The sequence below is a fragment of the Cylas formicarius genome, unplaced genomic scaffold (genome assembly GCF_029955315.1).
Source record: "Cylas formicarius isolate icCylForm1 unplaced genomic scaffold, icCylForm1.1 PGA_scaffold_7__23_contigs__length_41026272, whole genome shotgun sequence".
Taxonomy (NCBI): Eukaryota; Metazoa; Arthropoda; class Insecta; order Coleoptera; family Brentidae; genus Cylas; species Cylas formicarius.
This window is the reverse complement of record NW_026844352.1, coordinates 35,331,458-35,354,780: the sequence shown is the minus strand read 5'-3', so window position 1 is coordinate 35,354,780 and position 23,323 is coordinate 35,331,458. Positions and strand designations below refer to the sequence as shown.

The window sequence follows — 23,323 nt, the reverse complement described above, 5'->3', positions numbered from 1 at the left end:
TAATGTTAACCTAATTTGCACTATTTATAATCAAGTGAAGATAGTAAGAGAAAATCAGTGCAGTAAAAAATACATTTTAATAGTAAATTTGGTATATTTTCGATTATATTACAACACTACAGATAAAATACTAATTCACCTATTTACAAAAATGTACAGAATTTTCAGACAAACAAAAAACATCTTGTCTAAATTATTTTGTGAATTGTAATTTAATCATTAAGCACACGGTTAGTCTTAAATATTATTAGTTACAGAAGCCATACAATTCCTTGAAATCTATATATTACAACTTTATATCGCCGTTTTTTAACCAAATTTTGGCTTGGAGAAAATTCGAACAATGATCTCCACCCAAAAAATCTATCAAATGAACTCGGCTATCGTTATCTCTCAGAGTAATCTCAAAATAAACATCCATGATATGATGAGGTAAGCAGTCAGGCAAATGGCTATGTATACTTTTTCCACCATTTAACAAAAATTAAAAAAATACTCGGACTAAAAAGTGACACTAAATTTTATTTGAAAAAGATTTTGTTTAAATGAATTTTTAGCAATTCAAAGAAGTTAAATTTTGTGGTTTATTTATTTAAAGTTTATTCCAAGACATACCCAGACAACAACACATTTTTGCGCGCCCCTAACGCAACTTCAATGAGAAATAAAACATTTTCTACCAAACCAACTAACCACTCATGAAACTAATGAGATGCAAGTAAACATCCTCATCTGAGCCATAGTTTCAGCCTCAATGCATCTACTCCATTTAAATAATAACGAAATAGCCTCTTGTCCCGAACAAAACCCAGTTTCTCATACAATTTAAGGGCAGGTTTGTTAGTTACTTCGGTCTCCAAAACTACCTCATCCGCGTCCCCCAATGTCATCTCATGGATCGCCATCTGTACTAAAGTAGAGCCAATTTTGAGTTTGCGGAAATTCTGATCGACAGCCAGCATGGCAATATAACCTCTCTTAATGACTTTCCGATGCAAGTCCAATTTACACACTATTGCTCCGACACATTGTTGCTCATACATTGCCTGCAACCAGAAAACTTCTCATTTTTAAATATAAATCTAATCTGAAAACTTACTAAAAAACACAACTTTGGCCAGTTATGAATGAAATATCTATAAGTATAAATCGAATAGGGTTCAGACAAATCCTTCTGAATTATCTTCATAATCATAGGCATTTGAAGTTCCGACTGGTACTGAACGAATTCGATTTTTTTATCACAACATTGATCAGCACTTTTAGGATATTCTTCCTTAATTATAAGATTTGCAACGTCACTGGTCAACTGTAACACGTCACCGTCAGATATTTGGCTACAAGATGCTTCAACTTCACTGGGTCCATTATCCAGCCCGGACTTAAAATCAATAGATTTGTCTAAATTATCTTGGATTACACTTTTGTTACAATTTAAATCGTCCAATTTGGGTATTTTCTTTTCCTTGTCTTTTGACCTATCTACATTATTAACATAATCACTTTGGTGTTCTGTAATGTTTTCCTCAGTGTACAAGCCTATGGAATCCTTTAATTCGGTTACAACCCGTTCGTGATGACCAGAATCCACACATTTAAGTTTTTTATGTTTTTTGTGCTTCTTGTTGTGCACCACACCGTTCACAATACCATTCTTGCCGTTTTCCTTGCACCCTCCCGAATGCTGTCCATACACACTGTTGGACTTTCCCACGGCCGTAAGTTCGGATGGAGTTCTATTCATGTTTCCCCAACGCTAGCGTGAAACCTACCCCAGTTTTTCACTAGATAAATGGACATTTCTCAATTAAAATTTTATTTCAGGGCCCCAATAATAAAATCATATTGACGTGACAGAAAAATTGCTGTGCATAATATTCTTAAGGTTAGTTTCTTCACGTTGCAACTGTCAAACGACTTGGTTTAGTAATCGGTGAATTATATCCATTTAATCTCATATTCGTTGAAAAAAAATCTGCGTAAGCATAACGTAAGATTTTATTACACTCAGTTAAAACCGGACATGAAATGTGGTAATTTATAATTATCATTACCATTACCATAACACTGGCAACTGTGATCACAATCAAGGACTCAAGGAGAGACTTACTATTCTGTGGCAAGTTGGGAATTTGGGATGCGAACGTGGTTTTAATGAGGATGGAAACAAATAATATTAAGGACTTAGTTATCCAATAGCTAATAAAATTGGATTCTCTTTAACAAAGGTAAACTGTACTCGTGCAAATTGTTTTAAAATATTCATTGGTTGATGTCAAAAATTCTAGTTTGATATAGTATTTATAGATTTTAGAGTGTGGTCACCAAAAAAATGATTTGGGGACGAAAATAACAACGCAATCCTAATTTATTACAGATTATTTTTAGTCGAAGAATACTAGATATCACAAGTTATTTTTGTAGTTTTAATTCTTAGCATAAACGTTTTTTGTATAGTAAATATTGCTTAGGTACGGTGGTGATGTCCTATCCTACAAGAGAAGAAAGAGCCAAGTGCTGGGACGCGAGAGATAAGTACTGGGAATGTCTAAATAAAAACGAGGGCAAGGACGAATCACTTTGTAAAGATTTTCGGCGAGTTTTTGAGTCGTCATGCTCAGCACAATGGGTGAAACATTTTGATAGGAAGCGAACTTATTTGATTTATAAAGAAAGAATAGAAAAACATGGGTATGAACCTTTAGATGATAAAGAAAAAATGTAGTTTTGTTAGGTTTTGTAGTTGTATTTAATAAATTGGTTTTTTTTAAGACATTGTTCTATTTATTTTTAGAATTCCATCACAGAGTAAGTCCAGTTTTTGCCAACCTAGAAGGGTGTATCATAAAATTGTCAAAGCTTATTAGCGTGGTTATTTAAAAAACAATTTTACCCTGAACATGAAATAAGTGCAACATGTACAAATAAACAGACTTGAAGTATGAATAAGTTATTTAATATTTTACGTTAAATCTTCCTCATACATAGATTTAGGCAGAGGCACACTTAGATCCAAATTGCTATACTCATTGATGTCAATATGAACTGACACTATATGTTTACCAGGTATCATGACCAAGCCAAGCATTCGGGGTTCCTCATTTGGAATATTTGGATCAGCAGGTAAGAATTCAGAACATGAACTTAAAATTACATTAGCGTCTTGATCTGTACATACAAATACTCCAATGAGCACTCGACCATCAGTCATTTGGATTTTTAATGCCTTATTGAGCCACAAACGTAATGCTCTCGCACCAGCAGACATCTGTAATATGATCCCATAAGATATTGAAGATTAGCACAATGTGTCAATACTACATTGACATGCTTGGGCGTAGTTGTCTCTGCTTCGTAATCGGAATCATCTTCCCCGTCCGTTCCAGCATTATTTTTTGGCAAACTTTGTGGTATCATGTTACATATATTACAATACTTTATTTTTTAAATAATTCATACCTTGTACTTATTAAAAGACATAGATCAAATCTTGATTTCAAGTTCAAGTTCAAGTATGCGTTTCACAAAAAAAATGTTGGGCTCGACTGCTAGGATCATTCGCCCATTGCCGACTTCCGTCGAGGATCTTCGCTTTTGGTCATTGACCAACACGTACAAAGAAGACATATAACCAATATTTGCTCAACTAGCAAAAAAACAAATTTGACCGATACCAAAAAAAAACCGACACCCCCCGCTTCCACCGCGGACCATCCGGGCCCATCCGGCCTCCATACCGGCGTGAACGGGGAAAAACGACGGGGCCGACGACGATTATAACTTTAAAACATGCACTGAACACTAACAACACTAAGTCCACACAGTGGAAACCGATATCAAACTTTTGAGGACGAATACAAGGGATTCTGTCGGGAGCGAACGGAGGTTAAACCGCCGCGTGCAATGCTCCACCACAGAATCAAATCTTGATTTCAAATAATTCTAAGGTTATCTTCTTCTTTGTTAATGGAATCGTTTCTCGGACTAGACGTCCATTCTTGATTCTATGGTGGAGCATTGCACGCGGCGGTTTAACCTCCGTTCGCTCCCGTCAGAATCCCTTGTATTCGTCCTCAAAAGTTTGATATCGGTTTCCACTGTGTGGACTTAGTGTTGTTAGTGTTCAGTGCATGTTTTAAAGTTATAATCGTCGTCGGCCCCGTCGTTTTTCCCCGTTCACGCCGGTATGGAGGCCGGATGGGCCCGGATGGTCCGCGGTGGAAGCGGGGGGTGTCGGTTTTTTTGGTATCGGTCAAATTTGTTTTTTTGCTAGTTGAGCAAATATTGGTTATATGTCTTCTTTGTACGTGTTGGTCAATGACCAAAAGCGAAGATCCTCGACGGAAGTCGGCAATGGGCGAATGATCCTAGCAGTCTAGCCCAACATTTTTTTTGTGAAACGCATACTTGAACTTGAACCAACCATTCTAATATTATGCCACAGACTACTTTACGTTTTTGAATTCATAAAAGCTGGGCGCAATTATAAGATGATTCGTCCATTGTAGTATTATATTTTGCAGATTATTTAGCAACACCAAACTGCAATATACTAGAGTTGCAGCTTAGACTTGCGGCAGTGTCAAAAATAAACCACCGCAAGGTCATTGGTTAAAAACGAGATCTTAATCTCGTGCATGCGCATGTTGAATGGACCTTCTCATTTTTTTTAAGGTTGATTCACTGTTTTATCAGTTACAGTCAATAATTGCCATCGCATACACAGAAACCACGGAACAATTAAAATTCAAGGCGAACAAAAATTTTTAAATTGTGTTTATTTTCACTGTACAATAAAATTTCGTGGTTATCTGTCAACATTATTATATAAAATGAAGCAAAAATTACTCTTCAACAATTCGAATCGAATGATATTTTATAATTTTTTATAAAAAGTGGCTATAGAATGTTATACTGTTCTGGAGTACCATAAAATTATTTAATACAAAACGAGGTTGAACAAATATTCGGTTTTTAGCAAAAAATGCGATGTGATTACATACACGTACTGAATCAGTCACTTGAATGTTTAACAACGTTTAATAAGACACTTAAAACTCTACTAAAGAAGGTAACAGTGGCATAAACGTTTTCTAGTTCGCGACGTTTTAATTTTCACTAACTGCGATCACTACCCAGTTTTTAGATTTCCTATCCAATAATGGAAGTTCACTATAAGGACGTAATAACAATATTTTTTAATAATCAATTTTATGTCAAATCACTTGAAGGGATATAAAATTGGAGCTTTAGAAATTTGTTTGGCTTCAAAATTGCCGCATTTTTTCCATTGTCACAGGAGTTTGAAAGATATGCTATACAGACATTTGTAAAATCTATTTATACATTTCGAGGGAAAATATTCAGGACTGCTTTTGAACTTAAGGCGGTATTGAGACTCTACAGAAAATAATTTTATGCATGTTTTAATGGCTATAGGTATTATAAATTATCTATAAAATAGGTCCCGACTTTTCTTGTATATGGCTACAAAAATGCGATAATTTGATTTGTTGATAAGTTGAGACGTACACATTGAAGAATGCTGACCGGATTTACGGGGCATTAATGATGTTCACTTAGATATTTACCTCCAAAATTTCCTGCTAAAATTTTCAATAATTTTTATACTTTAATTTTAGCCTACAATGTATCTTGCTGCGCTACCTCACGCTTTAAGATATCTACGTGAGGTTCATTAATACCATATACGCAACCCTAAAAATAGTTGCGTCGGACCAGCCGTCTGGACATTGCGACTATAGGATCAACGAGGATGTAACTAAAATTTACAAATTTCCGTCGAAAAGTATGCAACTGTCATTTTATAATACGTATTCCTAATTATTGCTCAATGTCTACACCCTGGCGATACTCTACCAATCTGTTTGTAGGCAAATGTTAAACAAGTGTGGCGCTGCACTTTTAATAAACTTTTCGAAGGAAACTGTCAACAATGCTTGTTAGTGCACACAAACAGGAAAAATAAGTCAAACAAATGAATATTAAACTGTCATTTTCCACCGCGTCTAAATAAACGAACAGCCTGTAATAATTTTTTTTCAATCAACGTGAAAAAGCGATTTGTTTTCTATATCAAAGAGAATTTTGGAATCGGCCATTCCTCATGATATATTGCAGCGTCTTGTACATACTGACCAGGCACTATATACTGTTCATCTTTCCAAAAGAAGGAACTGACGAAAAGGTTAACACTAACAAGATGACTATATCCATATTCTCAGAGGATCTGATTGGATCTATAGTATAAATATGTCAGTAGAGAAAAATAAATTAAATATCGGATACTTTTTACTATCACGCTAAGTTGATTTTTTTTAAGTATGTTTAGGAAAGGCATTTGGCGATCGGGGACACTGCGGGTCATCCTGCAAAAAAAAAATCGAAAATAAAAATTCTTATTTTTGCCTGTTACATGCCATATTCTGACCTGGGACACGATACTGGATCTGTTACTTGCTAATCCTAAATCACTAGTAAAAGGAGTACCTAAACACGTATCAGTGACGTTCGTATCCTTCCTGCGGGGTTCGAGGCTAAAGTCTGCCGGAGCATCGCTACAACAAACGACATAACAAATAGAATGCTCGTGGGATATATTATTAATACTTTTATTATCGCGATTTAGGTAAATAATATAGGGTGATTTGTGACACAGCCCATGGTATTGCAAAAATTTCTGCCAAGTGTTAACTTTTTTTTTGTCATAAAATAAAAAAGAAATTGTTAAACACAAACATAAAACTCACAACTTACAAGTCGCAAGTACATGATAATACGAATTCAGTTGCTAGGCAACAAAAATTCTTGCAGAAAAACAGTATGTGCAACGTTAAATGTACTCTATAATTTTACCTCAATAAATTTCTGCACTCTACGTCGTCGGCGTCTACCCGCATTCTACCCGCACTGCCATTCCTCTCGTCCTCCGTCGGATCGTCCTCCAACAAAGGTAATTCATCTTCACGCACGCCAACTTGCGACTCCGGTTTCCGCCGATCCCTCTCCTTCGCTGCGTTTAACTCGTGACATTCGCACTTGCACTCCTCAGGGTTCACGTAGGTGTAAACGACGTTCTCTTGGAGCACCATATCCGGCACCTCAATCTGTCCCCGTGACGGTATCGTCTGGATTCTCCGAGGTGGCTTCCTCTTTTCTGGGATTTCCTCGAAATTGATCCAGCTTTTCTGAACACCTTTCGGTGGTAACGGAGGTGGGGGAATCTCTTCCGTCGAGGCCCTCGACTTTCCGCCCTTGTAGTGAATCGAGTCGTTGCGTGGTAAAGATATTTTCAACTTTTCCGCGTTCTCCTTCGCTACCACCTCCTCACAGTAGTTCTCCAAACTGCTCGGGTTTATCGGAGTCGTCGATCTTGGTCTTTCGATAGGACACGTCCTCATTTCCATAGTTGATCTCTGCTTGACCGGAACGATTGGCATCGCGGCGGACCTCTCCTGCGGAAGTGTCGTCGGCACATAAGGTAACTCGTCTTCGAACGAGTCCTGCTGCAGTACTATCGCCTTGCGCTCTGTTTCCGACGGATCTAGGTCCAGTTTTAGTCCGAGATCCTTCTTCAACTTCGGATAGTCCAGTTCCGAATCGGAAGAGTTCCGATCTTCATCGAAGTTGAGACTCTTTGCGCTGAGCACGGACAACCGCTTCACCTCTTCTGGCTTAGTGTCATCAGCAGGCTTAACATCTTCCTTCAATGTTACGGGTTCGCTCTTGATCGGTTCCTCTCCGACACTTAAATCCGGCAGCGGTACGTTCACCACACTGCCGTTCAACTCGATGGTGTGCGGCTGCTTGACCAAGGTCTTCTGCTTGGGCAGTTTCGTACTAAACACTTCGTTTTGCTGTCCTAGCTGCGTGGAGAAAGTCACGTTCTCGCTGCTGGTACTGTTTTGTCTCGCGCCGCTTCCCTTGGTCGTATCTTGCGGTATCGGTTCGACCACGACGTCCACGTTTTTACGCGTCGACGCTTCGATCACGGTCTCCTGCGAGTCCTGACTCGACGTCTTCCAGTCCTGCAAAACGCCCCGGTCTTCGTAGTACGTGGGCGAATGGAGAGGAATTCGCACGCTGTCCCCGTCTAATGGTTTCTCAGACTTTTTCTCGTTGAATTTGAACTCGACCTTGCCTATACCTTCCGAGCTGGGCAACGTCTCCTGTGAACCGGCGTCACCATCTTTCCCCTTCTTGCTAGACTTGAATATAGACAGGACCGATTTGTGTTTGCTGCCCTTGGTGTCGATACTTTCGGTGGACGACGGCGCCGTAGATACTCGCTCCCTGCTCTTCGATCTGCTCCTGCTCCTTTCTCTGATCTCGACCGGTTTCTTCAGGATGCCGGCGAAAGTGTTTTTGCGTTTGTGAGCGGTCGTGGTTGGCGAATCCGGACTGATGGTTGCCTCTTTCGCTTTGAAAAGGGACGCGAAGGAGCTCCTTCTTGAGATAGATGGCGACGGGGTGAAGCTACCAGCCGCTCTTCCGTTGTCGATTTTATATCGCGAAAGTTTTGGACTGACGCTAGGCGTATTCACGTGCACCGAAGACTCGTCATTTAAGGAGAGATCCAAACTATTCGGCTTGGTTCTGTCTTCTTTAACTTGGTCGTCAACGTCGTAGCAATGGTCGGGTTTTAGTTTGATCCTGATATATTGAGGTTCGGATCTTTGGGACACCGCAGGGGATGTCGAAGCGGAAACACTTGCCGGTCTGGGAGCGGTTACCAATTTGGTAGTCGATTTGGACGATCTCGCAGATTTGGAATGGCCCTTTAGGTCCCGGTTCGGTTTGGTGGATGACGCGCTCTGGTGCGTTCGAGATCTCGCGGCTTGTGCTGGGTTGTGGTCGCCTGTTTCACTATCATCCACCGGCAACGGACCCTTTAAAGGGATATAAATGTACTCGACTCCGCTTTTAGAGACGATTTTCCTAGGTGGCAGTTTGGGTCGCGAGTCCGTCGTATTGTCGGCTCGACCGACGTCATCCTGAAAATCGAGTGGAGCGGGATTTGAAAGGGCGTTTTAAGTTGATTTAAGTTTTCTTGTAAAAATAGAACTTTTTTACATTTCATTTAAAAATGGGATTTAAATGTAAAAAACTCTGATTTTTTCTTAATCACCCCACCCGGCCGGAAGAAACTACGTTACCGTCTTTTCCACGTGGATTCTGACGTCGTTTTTAACTGCCGAAAGTTCAACCTTGCGCGTCGGCTTGGCCGGAGGATTTTTCGAACCTTCGTCGACCTTAATGCCTTCGGCTAGTACTGCTTGGGTGGGGTCATGTTTGCGCGACAGCAATACTTTTTCCAACTCTTCGGCGTCGACTCTAACTGGTGCAGACGTTTCCGTCGCCGTCAACGTCGTTGTCGTCGGTAACTTGGACCCGCAGAACGACGTCTCCAAAAGAGTTTTGTGAGGCGAGGAACACCGGGATGTACCTGATTGTCCCGAAATGACCGACAAGTGGCTCGCGTTTGACAAACGGCTCTGGGCGGATCCTTGGCTTCCTATGCTCGATATCCTAGACGACCTGCCTGAGATAGACAGGAGGACGATGTCCGAACACTGCGAGTCTTTTCGGTGATCGAAATGGCACGTTTCGTCCGGCACAGGAGAAGGTGTCTGTGTCCGGTATCGTGTTTTCCGGAGTTCTTCCGGGTCGTGGAAGTCCAATTCCTCCGTTGACGATCTTAGATCCAAAGCTCCGTCTTCCTTGAATCCTAACCCTAGCTTGGCACTGTGAAAGAGTGTAATTAGGCAAGGATATTGCTTTCCCGTTTGGTATCGAGACGTATGGTATAGTGTCTACGTCAGAAAATGACTTGAAAAATAGACAGGCAAGTTATGTAAAAAAAACTGACATATGTTTGGTTTAGCTATGGTTTAACTAATGGTGCATGACTTATTTTTAATTCCACTATTGTCTTCATCATTGCATACAACACCACCATTTGAGTAACAAACTATCATCAATTAGACGTGCTATATTACAATTGGGCAACAATTTCCCCTGTACATTGAAGAGGGTAGTGGTGAAACACACCCGTTTGTATCTTGACCATCGAAAATCTCACGTTCTGGGGTGCTGTCCCTGCTGTCATGGTGTGACGAGCTACTGGCCCTGGATATATCGATTCTGGGCGTATTGGGTGGTCTGATGGTACTTTTAGTTGGTTGGGGTGAGTACGAGACCGACATCGGCGATGCTGACGGGTGCGCGCTCAGTGTTACGATACCTGTGTGTGGGACACCAATTTCGTTAGGTAGGTACTTCCCGGGCACGGCACCTCCAGTGAAATGAAAAAAAAAAAGTGAAGTGAATATTTTTTGCCTTAATTGTGGATATGTTGGTTTGCACTTTCTACAGCCATCTAAGGTTACATGATATGTAAGCTGCCTTGTTGGTTACTTATCAGGGGGTCGGGGATGGAGTTTTGCTGATTGGCCTAAAACTGATGATTTTATGATTTTCTTTGTTGTCATCCATACTTCTATTTTTATTTCATTTCCTAGCTATTTTTATATTTTTAGATAGCTCGACTAGTTAAAATAATATTTTTTATAATAAAGAAATATTACTAAATTATTAAATATCATTTTAAATTGTTTAAAGTTGTGAAATTAAATTTTCTGATTTTTGAATAGCTATAAATCGTTCACTGACTTTACTAAAGGAAATTTAGAAAAATTGGGCTTTTTGTTGTGGTGAAAACCCTGGTTTTTTAGTTTTTGTTTTTAGAGTTTCCAATTGATTTTTTAAAGAATTCGTTCTATTAAAAAATTATAGACCCGGAACGAGAACCATTCGATTTGCGTGGCTAACATCTGGAGGAACAACATAATATACCAGTTCGAAGTAGTTCTTTCTAATGTTTTCTATTTTAATATAATTTTTTATTGTAGTTCTTGTTAAGTACTTATATTTAATTTTCGTTAAGCAATATATCTGCTTTCCATTGGTTTTTAAGAATATTATACTAAACAACTATAACAATGTTTTGTGAATTTAATTTAATTTGTGTGTTAATAAATAATTATTATGTCGAATAATCTTGATTGCTTAATTGCTCGTCTTCAATTTCATATAAAATACTAAATAAAAGTAGTTCCCTCGATTTGTAAATTGTAAATTACTAATTTGGGATTTTTGTTGCTAGCAAATTTATATATGATTTTAATATTAATTTACTTAATAATCACAATACTGAGGTCAAGTTTTTTAACAGATTCTTTTGGTAAAACCCAACTCATCGACCAACCAACTCGAATCACCCTGTCTACGGCGACACTTTTAGACCCTATTGTAACTACTTGTACTAACTTTGTCATAGATAAGGGGTTAATCCATGTTGATAGTCTGAGTGACAATGATTTTTTTGGTGTACTGAATATTAAAACCAATAAAACAACAGCTTCATTTAAAAACTCAGAAACCTTAAAACACTTAATTATGAGGGTCTTAAATCTGATCTAATGGCTATACCATGGAATAATATTTTTGATTTTGAAAATGCAGAAGGTAAAGTGGAATTTTTGAGTAATAATATTTTAATACTTGTCGAAACACATTTAAAACAATCCGAGTGTTTAAAAATTATGCGCCATAGTTAAGGAAATGATAAAACTACGTGATAAATATTTAGCTAAATTTATAAAGAATAAAAACCCTGCCTATTGGAATTGTTATTAAGAGTTGAGTAACACAGTGGATATGCCAATAAAGCGTGAAAAAAAAAGTTTACTATTGTAGTAAACAAGCAAACAAGTATTAAGGAAATCGAAATATTAAAAATAATAAATAACATTGAAACCAAAGCTGTAGGGGTGGATAGTGTCTATATCTCGTCAATTTAACTTTGTGTTCCCAACATTCTCTAAAATCTTTGAAAAAATAATTAACTCACAACTTCAAAAGTATTTGCATAACAACTCTATTATACAGGTTAGTCAGGTTTTAAAGCTGGACACAGTTGCACAAATGCCCTTTTAAAAATTGCCGATGATATTTTTACAGCTCTTGATGAAGGTAAACCTGCTGCTTTGACTCTCCTGGATTATTCAAAAGCTTTTAATACGTCGAATCATTCTTTATTAAGCGGAGTTTTACACTACATAGGTTTTTCGATAAACGCACTAAATCTACTTTCTAGTTATCTCAGTAATATTGTTCAAGCAGTGACATACAACTCCTAATTATATTCTTTTTTATATCTCAATAAAGGCGTTCCGCGGGGATCAATATTAGGCCCTATCCTTTGTCTCTATATATATTTCCAATTTTTTTAAGTCACGCGTTTCGTATCTAGTCATTATTATGCCAATGACACACAAATTTATAATTTCAAATCATAATCATCAAAGCTTTCTTAAATTTAAAGATTATTTGCTAAAACAGGGATTATTTAAATCGAGAAACAAAAGCAAATTTCTGTGATATTATCTTTCATCGATGTTTAGATCACATTGATATTCCGTGTAAAAAAAATTGAGTATATAAGTCACACTCTCTAAATGGTGACTAAACATGCAAAATCGCACTCTGTTTGCTTACTTTCTAAGATTTCAGTGAATAAATCTCCTTAAATGAAATAAAATTTAGAAGTGCACACTATCAACACTCGACTGAGCTTTATAAACGGCCATTTTCTTATGTAATAACCAGAGTTCATAATGAATTACCAAGTAAGTTAAAACTTCATCAAAAACTAATAAAGCACTTTTTCTATATCTTTTTGAAAAGACAATGTTCGCTAGTTAATTATAGATAAAAATAGGTATAAGCCCAAATAAACGATATTGTCTAACGGTTATTCTTCCTCCCTGCAAGATTAAAGATTACGTTGGGTATGATACTTTTTCATAATTGTCACATCTACCCTCTGCATTTCTTAGGGCTTAAGTTTTCAGATTAGGTAGAGTGAACCTCGCCTTTTTCTAAATTTATTTGTTTTTGTTTATTATTGACTTGTTGATTATTGTTAATAAAGACCTTTAGATATTATTATTATTATTAAATGCTAGAAACCGCTGATATAATATACTCTCAAGGTCCTGAAAGTTACTCGAAACCTCATTATCGCGTCATTTGATATAAGAGAACTAACCAATCAGGCTTATTCCCGCAGTATAGCATGGAGATGTGACTGCATCCGCCGGAGTCGTCGGAGTGATATCTTCCTTTATGCCCGGCAGTCGGACCACTGACCCAGTGAAATTCTTTTCCTCGGGACTTTCTAACTGCAAAAATGTCTGTTAGTCGAATGAGCTTCGTTACTGTCTTTTTTGTTTTGTTTTCATTTGTTTTGTTTTGTTTTGATTCTATCGAAAATTTGACTGAACCGGTTAACGACAACACAGCAAATGTACCAGCACATTAGACTACAGCTACCAAACTTACGTACACCGACGAAAAATACACTCAGTAACTAATCAACAGGTGAAATCCGCACAGTATAAGAAGAGGTGCACAGATCATATTCGATTCGCGCTTAATTGGTCTCAAAATGCTTTCGTTTAACGCGAATCCAAAACATCGTTGGATATACAGAGGACGACGAGACAAGTTTCTGAAAGTCTGTAGTGGACGTTGAAATCTCCTAAGGTCTCGGACTAATGCATTAAAAACCTTTTTAACCACCTGTTAAAAGATGGCAAAATCTTTATGTAACATAGTATCTCAAGTAAATTCTGCCTAAGCCTATTTACGTGTTTCGAATAAACCAGGGGCGTAACAATAACATTTCGAGAATAACCAAACGCGAACGGCTGCAAAAGACTTGAAGCGGGTAAGAAAATGGTAGATATACGTACACGGGATCTCACCTCGTCAGAGAGGTCCTCGAAAGAAGCAAAGGGGGCGGGGCCCATGCGCTTCTGACGTTGATTTTTTGCTCCGTGGGTTGATCCAGGAGTCGTTTCCATGACGTTAACTACTGGGTGGTGCTGGCAAGCAACAATTACGTTAAACACTACAGATGGACACGTACTTAGGGGGATGTCAGAAGAACCCTCAGATTATGCGTTTATGGTTCTTGCTCGTGCGAGAAGCTGAGCAAAACATATATAACCGATATTTACAGGGGAAGGGAGATTTTATTTTATGTACAGGTGTTAGAGCGAAGATATTTCGAACTCGCCCTCGTATTTATACAGTTACGGAGTTCTACAAGTTATAAAATCAATTTGCTTTTGTTATGGTGTGTGTAAAGGAAACGATTAAATAGTTTAAAATCAAAATACAAAATACAAACATATAAAATTAATGACAAAACTTATAATAATTATAAAGTACTTGAATAAAAAAAAAAAAAGTTAAAACATGGAACAACATGATGTAGCCAAAAAAAGGCACTAAAAATTAAAAGTGGGATGGATACTTTTTTTGTTTTGTTTGTTGTTTTTTGACAAATTCAGTGGTTGTACCGCTACTATATGGTCTCCTGCCATTTATAAGAATGTTGAAAGGACTGAATCCAGAAATGCAGTCAATAAGAATATTGTATTATTTCGAAACAGGAACAGTCAGCTCCTTTCAAGAATAATTTCCTCAAGTTACAATCTATGGCCCTTTCTTTCATCAGGCCCAAAATTTGCGAAGACCTCTTGCCCAGTAGGGACTTAGACAGAGGTATAACAACGAATGTCTAGCATATGTTCCGCCTAACCAGTTGGATAACGTGGTTGATCAGCTTTCGAAGTCTACCAAATGAGCTGCAAGGGCTTGTGTATTAGCAGACCAGGAAGAAAAGCAAAGATGAGGTGGACCCCCATATTCAGCGTGGAAATATGGAACCTTCATGAAAGGGTTTTGCAGGGGATAGATAAGTTGACGAAAGGATATACCGGCTTGTAACCGATTTTGAAAATCGGAATATCCAGGATTTTTTGAGATGCTCTCTGCATCTTTTAATATTATGCCCACATACTTTTTGTATTTCTCTATTTATGTATACGTACTTTTATTTTTTGTGTATATAAATTTTTCAGAATTAACTACCACCTATTTATTTTATTATGCCTGATTGCAAAACGATTCCAATAGAGTAAGATACTGTCCTAGAACCGAATTTTAAAAAAGTTTAAAACATGGAACAAAATTATGCAGTCCCCCGCGATAATAACACCAATAAAATATTAAAAATTAAAAATATATTTCGTTTCACGGTTGATTGTAGTAAAGACGTTTACGGCGAACGGTACATTGGATTGTTTTGAAAATTTTAGTTTTCCAAATAAGGCGACGCTCTATCGATGTCAAATATTTTTAACGTTCTTCGAAAACGTAGCAACAATATTGAAATTTTAAATAGCGCACCATATACATTATTGTCTTTTCTTACTACAGTAAAAAGTGAAAATTTTGGACATAGCTTACGGAGGTATCTAACAAAATTCTTTGATATCATTACATTCTACATTAAACGGGGTTGGCGAAAATTAACGATTTGCCTACCAGATACAAAAATGGTTGAAAACTGCAAAGTTAATTTCCCTTTCGAATGATGCATCATGTTCCTATACCAAAATCGTTTTGAAATAAAACCAAGTGTCACTGAAAACTGAAAAATATCGTCTTTGATTGTGGTGCAAATTTTGTGGATAAAATCGGTTCAAAACGGCAGAAAACCAATATTCTAATGCTGTTTTATTATGAATGGACAAAGCAACCAAATCATATCCAGAATATGCAACGTATCCTGATTTGCAAAACACGAACAAGAGAAAATTTGGTAGAATTAAGAAAAACTAAGGGTGCGAAAGTAAGGTTATCTCCATCTTTACCGAAATGTGTTACTTCAAATGAAGAAAACGTAATAAACCTTTTGGCCTTTCCAAATAGTAGCGCAGCAGATAACTTGAGTATTGCAGGCCTCACCGTTTGTAGAATTTTGGTAGATTATGAGACGCGTCCATTTAAATTTACCAAAGTTTAGGCCCTATTTGTGAAATACTGGTAGTCCGTATTCAGCAGGACTCTCTTTTTCTATCAAAAATTATTTTTCATTATTAATTTTTAATCAAAGGAATGAAATCGTTTAGTCTGTCGACAATCCTTATGCCAGAAAAGAAATGACATTTTAAAGTAAATTTAGTTTAAATGTGTTTTGCTTTTTAAACGATAATAACGTAAGTTTTTAATTTACGATTAACCACTGACTGCTTTAAAATACCTTCAAATGTTAAGAACAGTGGAAAACGATTTTCTCCAGAATCTTAGCCTTCACGAAATTCAGACCTTTTGGTACCAACCAGATAGCACACCGGCTCACTGCACTGAAGAAGTGTTACAAGAATAATACGAATTATTTAATTGTAGCTAGATCCCCAGATCTAACGCCATTCGATTTTTACCTATGGAGTGCAACACGCGTCTATTTGACACCCGCGCAGAGCAAGGAAGAGTTACGTCATCGGATTGTACGATGCTTTGAACCAACTGTGCTAAAGAAGGCTAATATCATCAGGCAATCAATCAACTTCAATGGATTTTAAAGAGTTTAGGAAGCATTGGTGAACACTTCGAACACATAATGTGAAAATTGGATTCATTTTTAGTGTGCCAATTTTATTCGTTGCTCTAGTGTCCTAGTAACAAAAATTTAAAAACAATTATAAAGGAATGTGGTGGTGTCGGATTTAAAATTTCAATGTTGATGCCAGTTTTTCGAAGAAGCGGCAACGTCGCAGCGTTAAAAATATTGTAGATCGATAGAGCATCGCCGCTTATGGAACCAACCAAATGGTCAGAACAATGTACCGTTAGCCGTGAAAATCTAAGATACCATCAACCGTGAAACACCCGGTATATAAGTCTCCTAGACAATGATTATATTACTAATAGTGATATTGTAGTTAATTTAACTAATAGCAACAACAGTATGTACGTATAATTAAAACAACTATATCATACAAAAAATTAGAACAAATTACAAAATGATTACACAAACGCTGTAAAGTCCGCTGCAAATTTGCAAATTTCCTCGGACATTGATTGTCATTGAGGCACATCTTAATTATTATTGAGGAATCGACTAAAAATATGTTGGTTAAAAAAGCTAGTTTTTGCTTCACAATTAATGTTATTAACATAATAAATGGATTTAATTTGGTGCCAACAACAAATCTTAACAGTTTATTCATAAAATTGACGTCACCCATTGTGACATTTAAATCGAAATCGGATCGCCAAGACTCCATTGAAGTCACTTGTCAGATTCGACTACAATGGTACGTTGTCATAGAAAATCCGGGCGGAAAGCGTGTAGCTCGATCCGACATTACATTAGCGCTTTTGAAACAAATGAAACGCAGAATTCCCATTCTCCGGTCAAGTTGCCAGCCATTTTCCATTCCTATGGAGGGTATTGCTCAAGTATGCTAAATACATAATTTTTTTCATAATGGAGATGATACCGTTTCCACATCACTGTCCTACTTTTTTGGGGCTTGAAAAATGGTGAAAAGCACCTCGAGCTACTACCGAAATTTGGAAAATTGGAGAATTTAAACATTTTCCATATATAATTTGATATGAAATATACTTAGATATATTTTTATTTAATTACTAGCACTACAGCAAAAAGTAAAAGAGATCAAGTCATGAAACAGAAGAAGACACAAGAAAGGTAAAAATTCAATTTTCACAAATTCATTCAAACAATCGAATTATAACAACGTCCAGAAATGCTGAGACGGAATAAAACGTGATGCTGTGATGTCTTGAGGTATTTTTTGAACTTTTTAATTGGTGTTTTAAGTGCTCTGTAAGAGGATGGTAGAGAAGGAAATCGACAAGAATTGGCAATTATTTAACTTATTCCTAATTATGTCGCTGCATACACAAAATGTTAGAGGATTAAGCAAATCATGTTACAGCAAGTTTTTTGTGTTCTTTAAAGGTTTCTGTGCAGCTAGCATTATAAAGATTTTGTAAATACTTTTTAGTTGCAAATTTTTACATTTTTAAGTCCCAAAAATATTATCTCTCAGGTTTTTCCTCGGGAATAATGCATAAATCAAGGGGTAGTTTTATCGGACATCTAAAAGATGGTATTTATTTAACTTGAATCATTATGGAGAGAACGGATCTAAATTAAGTAAAAATATTATCTGTATTTATTTGAGATTGAATTAAAATTTTAATTTCTGTTATAAATAAGTTGTAATCGTCGTGAAAGTCGAAAGGAGGCGCAATTACCCCTTAATTTCTTTGGAAAAGGGGGATGTAAGAGATCGGACGATCGAAATCAACTTCACTTACGTTTCGGTGGGAGGGCCGGTGTGATTTATTTTACGATGAACGATATTAGTATGGGACGTGATTCGTGAAAATGGCAGCAGTACCTGATTCCACAAAAAGTCCCTAACGTAACCCTCGAGTATCACGAATACTGATACGAAAAATGCCAAGACAGATTCACACATCACAAATTTATTATTGCCAGTACCACCAATCGCGTTCCGGTTCAGAGCCGTGTCTCTACAACTTGAAATTTCTCCTACCTCGAGTTAAATTATCGACTCGACTCTCGCGCGGCTCCAAAACGGACCGAAATGTCGGAACCCCATCGCGTACATATATACTACTTCGTTTTATTCGTACATCGCGGAAAACGCGCGCGTAACAGAAATTAACGATCCACGCATGGAAACCGAAATTCGGCCGTTTTTGTCATCGCCGCGAAAGGGTAACGCTAGCAAATCCCCGCCCACGGCTGAAAGACGGCTGAAAATCGTCGTGGTTTCTCCGCCCTGCCGCCAGACGGCGTGCCGCGTCAAAATAACGCGCAGGAAATCAATACGCAGAAACGATCGACTTGCCGTAAGTACGAAAAGATGAAAAGAAGACGAGACGAATCGCAATGTTGAGAGTAAATTCGTCTTGCAATTTGACTTTCTAAAATCATCACTGGAGGCGCCGGGTTCGAACCTATTATGAGCGAATAACTTAAACTTAATGAACTCTTTATAGTATACTATGCAACGAGTTTGATAAACGTCATTTTTGTGATATGACATGAACAAAGAAGTTGTTGGGAACATTTTTACAGTGCTATGACCGTTATCGATGGTTGGCCATCATGTTCACTATCGTATGTACTCATTGAGTTATTGATTGCTTCACAGAATAGTTGAACACTAGTCATTCCGTATCATTCTCGCAGATTCTTGAGCTGAGAAGTTCTTCTACCTCGTACTTTTCCTCGCGCCTCATCATGCGGCAAAAGTTTTTTTATTGCCTTGACTATTTCCAGTCCATTCGAAGCAATGCGTCAATGTTTCTTACCTTCTCCATCCATCACATTTCAGATACCTGAAATACCTTAAAACGAGGCTTCTGTTAGTGCCCAAACCTCCATCTCATGGACAAGAACAGGGAACCATAGCATATTGCTTTCGTTATTTTAAGTTGCAATCTTCGATCGTGACTGCATACAACTTTTGTCATCCCGATGAATGCTTGTGCTCAATTGACATTTTTCATTACTGCAAAGGCCAGTGCAGTGATTTCATGATCCAAACCTAAGAAGAGACAGGACGTCAAAGTGAAAAAGAAGTAGATTTATTTATTATGATTTAGCACAAAATGATAATCACCAATGGCATCACAAAGGCACCTTGTTTAGACTTTTTTAAAACTTTTATTATTTATTGTTGATATTTTTTTAATATGCCGGGTACAAAGTGCACACTCTGTAAAATAATCGAAAAAGGTAATACAAAAGTAAGTATTTTTCGAAAATTCGTTGATAGTTATGTTAGCCTTGGGGTTAAAAGTAGTATATTATGCACCAAGTGCAGTAAATGGCATTTGAGTCACGAGTAATAAATGATTAACTTAAAAAGTTTATCAAACGTATTGCATACACTTTTTCTAGGAACGTTAGTTTTTTAGTACATTTTTGCAAAACAATAAGAAATTCAAGCAGTGCGGTAAAATCTCTGAAACCATCCGATTGCCTCCAAACCCGTGCGGTAATATTCCGGAAATGTCCGAAGGGCTCGCATGCTAGATCGGTGTAAAATTAGGTATTTTACAGGCGCGAGTAGAAAACCGTACATTATGCAACAAGTTTGGTAAATGGCATTTGACTCACGAATTTATTTGGCACGAGTGGAGCGCAGCGGAGCGACTGTTTAATAAACGGGTGATCTAAAAAGTTCATCAAACGTGTTGCATACTATACTTTTTCCACGACTGCTAGTTTTTGGGTACATTTTTGCAAAACAACACGAATATCTCCGAAAACATCCACTCGCTCCCAAACACGCGCGGTAATATCTCGGAAATGTGCGAAGTGGCTCGGATCCATGGAAGAAGTGGTTAAGTGACGCTTCCCGCACGCTAAATCGGTGAATAATTAGGTATTGTACAGAAAGGAGTGGAAAAAAATTATTATTATTATTATATTGTATTGCCAAAATATATTAATCAAAATCTATATGCTGTTGTTGGGCTATTTGAAAAATCATGTTAGATTTTACAGTTACAATTACATTAGCAAAAAATATATTTCATTATAGAACCATTGCGTTTTAGCACAGAAGCTTTTTATATTTTACATTTAATTTTGTACCTATTTGATGCCATAATTAGCTTTGGCTAGTTTTGGTCCATTAAATAATTAATTACCTAGTAATGCGGTTACTCGCAGAGTCCTAACATGATGGTGTAATTAATTGATTTGCGGAAGTGCCTTTCCGCATATACAACAGTAATATGGATCCATCATTCTATCTAGCAATTTCAACTTAAACTCGCATAGCACTTATCGAATTTGAAAAATTGTAATTGAGTTAAATTGAATTGGAATTGAATGGCGGCTTAATCTCTCAATTTCAAAGCTTCGCTACTATTCGAAAAAATGTAAATCCCTTCAAACTCACAAAAACGGAAGTTTTTCTAATTTACAGTTAGAATTTATTTGTAAATATGCGGCTACAATTTGAGTCGATATCGCATCGAGTGCCAACCACCATCCCCTATCCTTTGATATTGCTAAATTAACTTATTGCCCCACTCTGCATGGAAAAGCTTTAAAACCCCAATATATATATTCTGGGTTGAAATCACTGTATATCTGCTGAAAGTAATTTTATTCCTACAACGAAAAGCAGCAAATAGTTCAACAAATAGCGTAAATCAGAGGGAATCCTATAGACTTCACTTTAATTAATCATAGTCGACTCCATACAAGGGAATACGGTAACTTACTACTGCCAATTCTACACAGTGCAGTAGCACTTTTAATTTAATTATCCTCGTCAAGGACGATGTAACTTTTATGCAGAAATGATTAAACTTCCCAAGAAATATATTCAAAATATTCATTTTAATTCAGTGGGGTGCCATTTTTGTATTCAAAAATATGCGATATAAGCGCGCAGGGACGCCACTGGTGGAAATAAAGAAAAGTGTATGCAAAGAAACCAGAATGCACCTACCAAATTTCAAAAAGATTTCAAGAATCGTTTCTCAGATAATGTAAATTAAATTTTTTCCTAAAAGCATTCCCAATCTATATTTTGAAAGTGGAGGTGTTTACGACGTTCGTTCATATGAAGATTTTTTAGTACACCATTAAGGAACAGCAATAAGTATTTATGAGTATCTCTTACTGATTTTCGTTTCTGTTGCGATTGTGTTGATTTGTTTGAAAGTTTATCATTGTGATATATATTTTTTGTATAGGTAATTTGGCGCAAGCAAGGTCTGTTTTTTCATACTCTAAGATATAAAATATCTATACTTCACTTAAACATTGTTATTAAAATTATTGATATCGCAGTCTAATTTTTCGCATGATTTCGGTTTAAAACCAAAGAGAAACAGATCTAAACGGTCATTCTCACTATTTCAACTGACCCCCCCCCAGAATTCCCATAACAAATCGTCCGCGATAACGATTTTTGCTTAAATACTCTTCTTCTCACGTAGCGTCGAAGTGAAATTCGTGTGATGAGCATCGGTATATTCTGCCTGCGTGTATATAAAACACCACCCAAAGACGAATCAAAATTCAGTTTGGTTCCGAGTATCGCACGAAAATGAATCGGTTCGTCTTCTTTGTAAGTACAATTTTGGCAGTTTCTCGGTAGTCTTCTTATGGCGTGATGTTATTGGTATTAGTTAATAATCGCGCCAGTTCTACTATTAGATGATTGATCGCTCCTTCGTACCGGATATTAACGATAACAAGATTAATTTTGGAGAAAGTATTTGTACGTCTAGTTTTTTTATTGCAGAAAGCACGGGCATCCGCTCTGGTTATTTTCGCCGTTTAAAAAGGACTTTTGCTAGTGATTGCGAATGGTACCACCTTGCCTCCGTATAGCGTTTTGGGACATAATCGTAAAAGAATTTATTTTTTGAAAAAAAAAACTTTATACTTTTAGATTGGATAAGGTCCCATATATTAATATCTTAATTTAAAATATGAATAAAACTTAATGCTCAAAATGTCTAACTTCCCAAATGTTTGAACAACCCTCAGCACTTTCCTTTGAGAGATAGTGTAAAAGAATGTGAAAGAAATTCAAACCGAATTATCGTAGAACCATTTCCAGCTAGTCAGACACTCCTTCCTTCTATGGGCTGTAGTAAGCTCGACCAGTGGCGGTGTGATACACCACAACGACGAAGCCACTTCATACCAGCATTTCGAAATAGAGCATTACCACGCGGTACCCACGTACTTGAAGCACGAGGACAAACATCTGCTCGAGCATCCCCTTTCAGCAGGAAAGACTACCTCCGAAGTGAAAATTCACCATGAGGTCATCCAGGAACCATTGCAGTACTCCTACGGTCATCCCGGCACTCGACTCGATGATAGCCACTTACAGCATGGTGCTTTGGAGAATGAAAGTGAACCCTATCAGATGATCCATCAACATCAACTCGAACGTGAGTGTCGATTAGTTTAAAAGGTATCGGGTTCCTAGTGTTTGATTTCAGAATCGCCTGGCTTGGAACCCGGTGAAAATCAGGAATATCAGTTACCAGTTAACGGTAACGAGGATTACGAGCAATACAAGCAACTGGCGGAAGCCGCAATGGCGCAGTACCAGCAACAGATAGGTCCTGGTCAGTACCACGTGACGAACGAACAAGTGTAAACTTTAAGGCGAAATGTTATGATTCAAATGTATTTATTCTTACTTTTAATAAAACGTTGATGTTAAGCAAGTTCTTGTACGCGGGAAAAACGCAACACGGAATTAAGATATTTCACTTTTACGATTTAAGATTTACTCGATTAGATTTGAAAGTCTAGTTCGACGACCAAGTTTTC

The 23,323-nt window shown here is 37.3% G+C and overlaps 5 protein-coding genes across 16 annotated transcripts; 2 read left to right on the top strand and 3 right to left on the bottom strand.

Moving 5' to 3' along the window:
- Window positions 1-19: 19 nt before the first annotated feature.
- On the bottom strand, window positions 20-1,747 carry LOC132704746 (N-alpha-acetyltransferase 30-like). The gene is made up of 2 exons (XM_060674961.1): window positions 1,100-1,747; window positions 20-1,046 (listed from the first exon to the last, which is right to left on the bottom strand). The coding sequence occupies exons 1-2, from the start codon at window positions 1,742-1,744 to the stop codon at window positions 729-731; spliced, it is 963 nt and encodes a 320-aa protein (XP_060530944.1). The 5' UTR covers window positions 1,745-1,747; the 3' UTR covers window positions 20-728.
- Window positions 1,748-1,914: 167 nt separating this feature from the next.
- LOC132704751 (cytochrome c oxidase assembly factor 6 homolog) lies at window positions 1,915-2,932 on the top strand. Its single transcript, XM_060674967.1, has 3 exons — window positions 1,915-2,228; window positions 2,472-2,691; window positions 2,795-2,932. Exons 2-3 carry the CDS (start codon window positions 2,483-2,485, stop codon window positions 2,865-2,867), a joined length of 282 nt encoding a protein of 93 aa, XP_060530950.1. The 5' UTR covers window positions 1,915-2,228; window positions 2,472-2,482; the 3' UTR covers window positions 2,868-2,932.
- A 30-nt stretch (window positions 2,933-2,962) lies between these two features.
- Window positions 2,963-3,960, bottom strand: LOC132704750 (N-alpha-acetyltransferase 38, NatC auxiliary subunit). Its single transcript, XM_060674966.1, has 3 exons — window positions 3,937-3,960; window positions 3,322-3,500; window positions 2,963-3,268 (listed from the first exon to the last, which is right to left on the bottom strand). Exons 2-3 carry the CDS (start codon window positions 3,415-3,417, stop codon window positions 2,963-2,965), a joined length of 402 nt encoding a protein of 133 aa, XP_060530949.1. The 5' UTR covers window positions 3,418-3,500; window positions 3,937-3,960.
- An 816-nt stretch (window positions 3,961-4,776) lies between these two features.
- LOC132704552 (uncharacterized) lies at window positions 4,777-18,664 on the bottom strand. 8 transcript variants are annotated; one of them, XM_060674615.1, is made up of 8 exons: window positions 18,531-18,664; window positions 13,839-13,970; window positions 13,135-13,265; window positions 10,072-10,320; window positions 9,177-9,765; window positions 6,877-9,014; window positions 6,452-6,578; window positions 4,777-6,389 (listed from the first exon to the last, which is right to left on the bottom strand). In XM_060674615.1, the coding sequence occupies exons 2-8, from the start codon at window positions 13,947-13,949 to the stop codon at window positions 6,339-6,341; spliced, it is 3,396 nt and encodes a 1,131-aa protein (XP_060530598.1). In that variant the 5' UTR covers window positions 13,950-13,970; window positions 18,531-18,664; the 3' UTR covers window positions 4,777-6,338. The 8 variants fall into 8 exon arrangements, with proteins under 8 accessions (XP_060530598.1, XP_060530600.1, XP_060530594.1 ...); XM_060674617.1 differs by having other exon boundaries at window positions 13,851-13,970; XM_060674611.1 differs by lacking the exon at window positions 18,531-18,664 and adding an exon at window positions 18,372-18,502 and having other exon boundaries at window positions 10,072-10,315; window positions 13,133-13,265.
- A 4-nt stretch (window positions 18,665-18,668) lies between these two features.
- LOC132704553 (uncharacterized) lies at window positions 18,669-23,179 on the top strand. 5 transcript variants are annotated; one of them, XM_060674621.1, is made up of 4 exons: window positions 21,981-22,097; window positions 22,275-22,380; window positions 22,596-22,935; window positions 22,987-23,179. In XM_060674621.1, exons 2-4 carry the CDS (start codon window positions 22,339-22,341, stop codon window positions 23,145-23,147), a joined length of 543 nt encoding a protein of 180 aa, XP_060530604.1. In that variant the 5' UTR covers window positions 21,981-22,097; window positions 22,275-22,338; the 3' UTR covers window positions 23,148-23,179. The 5 variants fall into 5 exon arrangements, with proteins under 5 accessions (XP_060530601.1, XP_060530602.1, XP_060530603.1 ...); XM_060674618.1 differs by lacking the exons at window positions 21,981-22,097; window positions 22,275-22,380 and adding an exon at window positions 18,669-18,849; XM_060674619.1 differs by lacking the exons at window positions 21,981-22,097; window positions 22,275-22,380 and adding an exon at window positions 19,544-19,752 and having other exon boundaries at window positions 22,584-22,935.
- The last annotated feature ends 144 nt before the right edge of the window (window positions 23,180-23,323 follow it).

Coding starts and splice junctions, on each gene's coding strand:
- LOC132704746 (XM_060674961.1), bottom strand. CDS start 1,744: ATGAATAGAACTCCATCCGAACTTACGGCCGTGGGAAAGTCCAACAGT. Junction 1,047..1,099: donor GGCCAAAGTTGTGTTTTTTA/GTAAGTTTTCAG, acceptor TTCTGGTTGCAG/GCAATGTATGAGCAACAATG.
- LOC132704751 (XM_060674967.1), top strand. CDS start 2,483: ATGTCCTATCCTACAAGAGAAGAAAGAGCCAAGTGCTGGGACGCGAGA. Junction 2,692..2,794: donor GAAAGAATAGAAAAACATGG/GTATGAACCTTT, acceptor ATTTATTTTTAG/AATTCCATCACAGAGTAAGT.
- LOC132704750 (XM_060674966.1), bottom strand. CDS start 3,417: ATGATACCACAAAGTTTGCCAAAAAATAATGCTGGAACGGACGGGGAA. Junction 3,269..3,321: donor CTACGCCCAAGCATGTCAAT/GTAGTATTGACA, acceptor ATCATATTACAG/ATGTCTGCTGGTGCGAGAGC.
- LOC132704552 (XM_060674610.1), bottom strand. CDS start 18,452: ATGTGTGAATCTGTCTTGGCATTTTTCGTATCAGTATTCGTGATACTC. Junction 13,971..18,371: donor GGGACTTTTTGTGGAATCAG/GTACTGCTGCCA, acceptor GTTGCTTGCCAG/CACCACCCAGTAGTTAACGT. Junction 13,266..13,838: donor CTGACGAGGTGAGATCCCGT/GTACGTATATCT, acceptor ACATTTTTGCAG/TTAGAAAGTCCCGAGGAAAA.
- LOC132704553 (XM_060674618.1), top strand. CDS start 18,673: ATGGAAACCGAAATTCGGCCGTTTTTGTCATCGCCGCGAAAGGGTAAC. Junction 18,850..22,595: donor GCAGAAACGATCGACTTGCC/GTAAGTACGAAA, acceptor AACCATTTCCAG/CTAGTCAGACACTCCTTCCT. Junction 22,936..22,986: donor CCATCAACATCAACTCGAAC/GTGAGTGTCGAT, acceptor GTTTGATTTCAG/AATCGCCTGGCTTGGAACCC.